At 39.3% G+C, this 7560-nt stretch overlaps 1 protein-coding gene across 12 annotated transcripts in view; it reads left to right on the forward strand.

The window, feature by feature from the left end:
- The window catches only part of ANKRD44 (ankyrin repeat domain 44), a 250881-nt gene extending 244845 nt beyond the window's left edge, over nucleotides 1–6036 (forward strand). For 9 of the 12 annotated variants that reach the window (XM_061608156.1, XM_061608145.1, XM_061608146.1 and 6 more), the window contains exon 28: nucleotides 306–6036. In XM_061608156.1, coding sequence (XP_061464140.1) covers nucleotides 306–574 — 269 coding nt within the window. In that variant the 3' untranslated portion in view covers nucleotides 575–6036. The remainder of the gene's footprint in view (nucleotides 1–305) is intronic. The other 3 variants (XM_061608153.1, XM_061608155.1, XM_061608154.1) reach the window with 3 other exon arrangements.
- Nucleotides 6037–7560: the final 1524 nt, after the last annotated feature.

The raw sequence follows: 7560 nt of genomic DNA on the forward strand, positions 1-7560 counted from the left end.
TAAAGTTGTTTCCAATTCATATTGTCCTTGTGGAATGTGGTTCAGTTGTGTTTATTTCATTTTGTGGAGGCTGCAAGTTGCCTGCTGCTTTTTTTAATGATCACATTAGCTTAAACCACTTTGTGAATTGTGTATGTTCCCAGCATGCCTGATTTTTAAAAGTAACATTGCCCTGCCTGTTGTGATTGTGACTAAACATACATCTCCAGGCTAAAAACCCATCTAGAGATGTATCTGAGTATCTGCTCAGATCTTTTCCTAGTACCCCTAGTACTAACCATTGCTTTGTCTGCATTTGTGCCCAGGTCATACACCAGCCCTGGCTTGCGCTCCTAACAAAGACGTGGCTGACTGCCTGGCACTCATTTTGGCTACCATGATGCCTTTTTCTCCTTCCAGTACAATGACGGCTCTCAACTTCATTTCTTTTAAAAAAGACAATTTGAGCAGGACTCATCTCTGCAATAGCTCAAATATGAGTAACACCATTAACTCCTATAGTAAATCCTTAAGTAACGATGTAGGAGCAGAAAATGGATACAATGAAAATGATTCTGATTCGGAAACATTTTGATGCCATCATTTTGACGCCAGCATTCAATGCCCCTTTTCTTGGTTGCATTTGGATTTAAGATGGTATTTTACTTTTTAAAAAAAGACCTGAATCCCAGAATTATATTTGACCTTCACAACTGGAATGAGTACAGTTAGGCAACAAAAGGCTTACAGTTGCCTGTTAAACTGTAAGAAAACTAGAGGTTTTTATTGAAATGTATTCTACTACTTCCAGCTCTGTCATGCTTTCCATAGGTCCTCAGGGCTCCTGTGGAAGTCTCTACCTCCTATTTTATGCAGAAAGCGAAAGCTGCCTTTTTCTGTTCTGACAGCACAAGTAAACAGGGAACTGTTGTGTAAAGTATACTGTAAATATGAAGACATTTTTCCAATATAGTATTTGTACATCATGGAAAGAAACTTGCATCTCTCTTCACTTCATTATCTGTTTCATAGTTCTTTAGTCTTTGTTTTTAGATATCTTTGTTATGCAAACCAAAGATAAAGTCACAGTTTTTTTTCTTTTGTTTGGAAGCACTGCACTGCCAGTATCACCACTTTCCATGGAAATTTAAACTACTAAATTCTACATGTATTAAGCATTTAAATACATAAAAAGCAATTTTAGAAGACATTAGCCACACCTTCATTTACAATTTGACCCAATCTGGCTTGCTTCAGTCACCATACATATCACGGCAAAGAGATTATTGGTAAGACAGGCACGATCTGCCTTACTTTTTTATTATTTGGCACCGTGTTGCTTGGTTTATTTGCACTTTGCAGTTAAGGGTCCCTGGATACATGTTGCCTGTGCTGTCAAGGCAATGATCTCTTCTACATTGTAGATTGATAATGCACCTAAATGTTTGTTGTTTGCCAAATTTAAAGTTTTTTTTAACTTTAGGTTTCTGTAATGCGGTTTTTATTTTGAGCATTGTCTGGTTTTAAAATTCTGCAACATCCGGGCTACATGAAGTTGCTATTGTCTGTAAATTACTATTATTGTGCAAAGATACACACAGCAGATAAAACCAAAACAGACAAAGTGGAAAAACCAAGCAATCATCAGGAAGTACATAAGGGAATTGTGATATTCTAAAAAGGCCTGCTGACATCAGCTTACTTACTAAACATCTGCATTATGAATATCTACTCCTTCTGCCAAAGCTTCTAGGTCAAATGGACCCTGTTCCTCGCCTGAGAAAGATGTACAGAATGAAGAATGAGACTTAAAAAACAAAGAACCAACCAGCTACCATGAGGACCAAAAGGCTTCAGTATCTTAAATGGGAAGATTTATTATTTTTGTAATGATGCAAGTGAAAATTCAAATAACTTTTCTAATCACATGTGTATACAAAAGTGTTTTATGTAATTAAGAGTCTTGGCTGTATTGTACACTTTAAGACACAAATTTCTAGTAGTCATTTTGACATTTGTAACTGATGGATGATGTGTTGATCACAATTTATTTTTCCAGACTAGAAAATGTTCATACTTTCAATGTTAAATGTGTTTATATTTATTTGAAATGAAACAAGTGCCCAGAAAAAAGAAGACCATGGTTTGTTCTTTTTAAATTGTTATTATGTCTTATTAGCTATGAATTTAGGCAAGCCTGATGTCCTGGGTTTGACGGAGAGAATGGGCACATGCTGTAGCTACTGTTTTTTGGTTCTTATATAGCAAAGCTGGGTGAAATGTGAAAGCAAAGCTCTCTTCATGCCCAGTATGGCAAGGGGAGTCAGTGTGTACTGCATGATTCCATAGAATGGTTGCCATGGCGTATTTATTCCCTCAGTTAAGGAAATGGTGTTCCAAATTTCATAGTGAAAAACAGAAAGTCTAAGGTTCCAGGAGGGAACTGCCCTTCCTCATTAAAGCAACTTATACTATCGATCAGGGGTGGGCAACCTCAGGCCCGGAAGCCAGATGCACCCTTCTAGGCTGCTATCTGGCTCTTGGGACTCTCCTTGGACAAACCTCCTTACCCCCTCTCCCCAGGTCACACCTCTCACTGCTCCTACTTCTCCTTGGGTGTTTTCTGCCTGGATGGAATGTGTCCTTGAACTCTGATCATGCCTCTTGCTGTTCCTCCAGCCCACCTTTCCAGAAAGTGGAACAGGCTGCAATTGGAGAACTCCTTGTACTGCAGCAAATGGTAGTGTGGAGTTTGTTTTTAAAGGAAAAGATACTCCCTTTCTCTGGGATCAGATGACACTGTGGGCCAGAATGCCCAAAATAGTCTGGATGGTGCTATAGGCCAGACGTAGTCCACAGGTTCCCCATCCCAGATGTAGTCCTTCAGTAGGAAATACAGTTTTGAATTTAATTCCCATTACCTTAAGAAAACTGACACAAGCTGCAGAGTGTTCCATAAAACCCACTGTAAGACTCTGCAAGAAATCCATGACCGCAAGTTGCAATCACAGGCTCATCAAGCAGTCAGCAGTTTAGAGTGCCAGCTTTTATGGAAAACAACAGCCCAAACCTGTTTTTATCTGCAGAGTTCTGGAACTGAGATATACAGTGCTATCAGGAGTTTGTGCTGTAAATGCACTTTGAAAGGAAAGAGGCTAATGTCAGACTCTAATCATTTCAGCTAGACTGATGATGCATGTTGGTCTGTTTTGTCTAGAAGGATTGAGACTGAGGGCTCCTACATTAGATCCTGTAACAGACATGGCAAAGAAACATTGTATGGTGCAGGTCACTGATCATCAATCAACAATATTTTAATAAGGAAAGCAATCTTGTGAAAACATTTAAAATTACCCAATTATAATAGTATACAAACATTATGCAATGTCAGGGTAGGGTCTGAGAGGTACATAAATGTCTGAGGAAGAAAAATCTAATTGACTATCAGTGAGAGAGAAACATGGTAATTTCATCTACAGTACTGCATTTTGCCAAGCTATTATGCATCAGATTGGTGGGAACTGTGAAATGGAACATTTTCAACCCTTAACTAAAATGCAAAAACCTCTTCCGACTGTAAAGATTCATATTTCGTTTCTTTTTTTCTGTGTCAGCTGCACTGGGAAAACTAGGCATCTAAATCATGGCTTTTCCCTCTTAGTACTGTAACTTTTTATAACTGAAAAACTCATTCTAGAATATTGCTGAACAGCAATAACTGATACTTAGAGCACTTAAAGTGAGGGAGAACCAACATGTCTGCAACATGTCTGTGTAGAACTGAATATAAACCCTACACTTTCTGATTTCTAGGGTGATCATTTATTTAAAGAGCAGGGAATGTTAGTTCTTTACAGCATTAATATTTACTCTTCTTTATTTCTCCTTTTAGAACAGAATATTGCAAAAATCACTGAGTGAAATCCAACATTGTCTGGATTTGCCTTGTGCCCCCCCCCCCAATCTGCTGTAGAGGAGCCTCAACCCTTTGGAGCAGATTCTGGGATCATGAGGGGGGAAGGAGTAGAGGAAAGGGAAGCCACTTAAAAAGGTAAAGGTATCCCCATACTTATAGTGCGAGTCGTTTCCGACTCTTAGGGTGATGTCTTGCGACATTTACTAGGCAGACTGTATATATGGGGTGGGATTGCCAGTTCCGTCCCCGGCCTTTCTTTACTCCCCAGCGTATGCCGGGTACTCATTTCACCGACCACGGATGGATGGAAGGCTGAGTGGACCTTGACCCCTTTTACCGGAGATTCGACTTACATGAACAGAACTCTGGCAGCATTGGATGTCACCCCATTGTTTACTGACAACAGCTGGAATTACTTACAGGAACGCCTTACCTTCAAGGCTGAAACCCTCTGCACCCTTACATGGAAGTAAGCTGTACTGAACCATGTGGACCTTATTTCCAAATTCATGCGTTTAGGACTGGGCTGCATATTAGGAACATAAGCTGCTGCCTTATATTGAGTCAGATCATTGGTCCACCTAGCTCAGCATTGTCTCTACTACACTGACTGGCAGTGTTCTCCAGGGTTGCAGATGCCAGTGACAGTGCAAAGCATGTGTTCTACATGCAAAGCATGTGTTTTACCACTGAATTATGATTTTCCCATAATGCCTTTCTTCCCTATGACTAATCCCAAGAAAGGCAGTGCTTTGAAATTAGGCCCTCACAATATTTTTGATAGTGTATCACTTAAGTGTAAAAGAACAGTGCAATCCACAGCCATTGGAATTAAATGAGGCATTTGCAATCAACTTTAGTGTGACATGGATTACATTCGAAATATTCTCTTATCTAAATGGCAATATTGCTTTTTTAGCAGACAAGGTACTGTATTTAAACTATTGTAAAGATCAGGTTTGGTCTAGTTTTGATTGGTTACATCTATCGGAAGCTAAGTGCTCTGTTCCACTGAAATCAGTGGGACCTGCTTTCAAGTAAATTTGTTTAAGACTGAGAAGCATGAGCTTGATCATGAGTAGTAAGTAATGCATGCATCTCCCTCTACACACACGCTTCTGTGGTGACAACTACTATTAATTCTTGTGAAACTTCAGCTGCAGGGTTACAATGCATGACTTACCGCTTGCTGGTCTCTATTATTTCAATTGTAAGATGAAATAGCTCAGGGTTTTTTTTTTATTTATCACTACTAAAAGGGCACCACATTATGTTTTGGTACTTTTTTACAGCAACATCTGCTGTACTTAACTATGAATTATGACAAATCAAACTCAATTTCTTGTCTACTCTGTTTAGAAACTTGACAATGTATCTAGGTTTTTATCATGTAAGAAACTTTTAGAGTGCCTTTTTATATTTGTGTACGCTGGTATGTTTCGCGACTGTCTTTCATTCATTTGAATGATACTGAAGCAATATAATTGTTCATTTTCATTTCAAATCTTTATTTGAACTTTTACAAAATTCTTCTTGTGTTAACATGAAAACTAATATGCTAAATTTGTATAGGAAATGTGCATACTTTTCTGCAGTGCTACAAACACTTTCTTATTACACAAAGCAAACCTTAGGTCAGTGTTATTGGGAAGAGAGTTTTAAAATGGTGACAATCTTGAGTGTATAAAATACAATTATACGTGTTTGTAATGCAGTGATATAAATACTAAAAAGCCAATATCTAATGTTTTTTGTAGTTTTGTCTTCATATTTTATGCTTTTAGCATGTGCAATATATCTTTACAAACCATGGTGAAATGAATCTGGTGCCAGTGTTACATTTTGTATGAAATGTGTGTAATAAACAATATGAAATATTGTTGAATGGTTTCAGTGAGTTTGTTGCTAGTTATTTTTTTAATGTAAACTGAACTTTAATTACTTAACTATGAAGTTAAATGACATGGCTGTACAAAGTGGGTATAAGAGATTAATTTGGACCCCAGCCTGAATTTATTCAAGCACAGTTTAATATCTTTTTCAACTACTGAATGCTGTATTAGTTGTAACTGAGTATCTTAACTGCAAATGAATACTGAAATGCATTCAGATGGATATTTTTACAAATAAATGGTACAAATATTGTGGCAAAGTCTGAGTCCTGTTGTCAGTACTTCTTTATATTTCATTTATTTATTTATTTGATTTATATCCCGCCCTTCCTTCCAGCAGGAGCCCAGGGCGGCAAGCAAAAGCACTAAAACACTTTAAAACATCATAAAAACAGCCTTTAAAATACATTGAAACAAAACAACTTTAAAAACATTCTTTAAAAAAGCTTTGAAGACACTTTAAAACATCATAAAAACAGACTTTAAAATACATTAAAACAAAACAACTTTAAAAACATTCTTTAAAAAAGCTTTGAAGACATCTTAAAAAAAGGTTAAAAACATTGTTTTTTTTAAAAGAAGGTTTAAAAACATATTAAACAGCAATTCCATCACAGAAACAGAATAGGATAAGGTCTCGACTTAAAAGGCTTGTTGAAAGAGGAAGGTCTTCAATAGGCACCGAAAAGATGACAGAGATGGCGCCTGTCTAATATTTAAGGGTAGGGAATTCCACAGGCTAGGGGCCGCCACACTGAAGGTCCATTTCCTATGTTGTGCAGAACGGACCTTCTGATAAGCTAATATCTGCAGGAGGCCCTCACCTGCACAGTGCAGTGATCGACTGGGTATATAAGAGATAAAATGGTCTTTCAGGTATCCTGGTCCCAAGCTGTATAGCTGTATACCAAAACTAGAACCTTGAACTCTGCCTGGTAGCAAATGGGCAGCCAGTGCAATTCTTTCAGCAGTGGGTGACATGTTGGCGATACCCTGCCCCAGTGAGCAGTCTAGCCGCCGCAGTTTGCACCAGCTGCAGCTTCCGGACCAACCTCAAGGGCAGCCCCACATAGAGTGCATTACAGTAATCCAGTCTGGAGGTCCAGAAACGGCCACAGCTGTCTTATCAGCCGAAGCTGGTAAAAGGCACTCCTAGCCACTGAGATCACCTGGGCCTCTAGCAACAAAGATGGATCTAAGAGCACCCCCAGACTATGGACCTGTGCTTTCAGAAGGAGTACGACCCCATCCAAAGCAGGCAACTGACCAATTATCTGAACTTGGGAACCACCAACCCACAGTACCTCCGTCTTGCTAGGATTCAGACTCAGTTTATTCGCCCTCATCCAGCCCATCACAGAGTCCAGGCAGCAGTCCAGGGCTTGCACGGCCTCTCCTGATTCAAATGTTACAGAGAAATAGAGCTGGGTATTGTCAGCGTGCTGGTGACACCTCACCCCAAAGCTCCTGGTGACTGCTCCTAAGGGCTTCATACAGATGTTAAACAGCATGGAAGACAAGATGGTATCCTGCAGCACCCCACAACACAACTGCCAGGGGGCCGAAAGACAATCACCCAATGCTATTCTCTGAAAATGACCCTGGAGATAGGATCAGAACCACTGTAAAACAGTGTCTCCGATACCCATCTCACCAAGTCGGCCCAGAAGGATACTATGGTCAATGGTATGAAAAGCCGCTGAGAGATCAAGTAAGAGTAACAGGGTCGCACTCCCTCTGCCCTTCTAGCGATAAAGGTCATCCATCAGTGTG

This window comes from Rhineura floridana, chromosome 2 (genome assembly GCF_030035675.1).
Source record: "Rhineura floridana isolate rRhiFlo1 chromosome 2, rRhiFlo1.hap2, whole genome shotgun sequence".
Classification (NCBI taxonomy): Eukaryota; Metazoa; Chordata; class Lepidosauria; order Squamata; family Rhineuridae; genus Rhineura; species Rhineura floridana.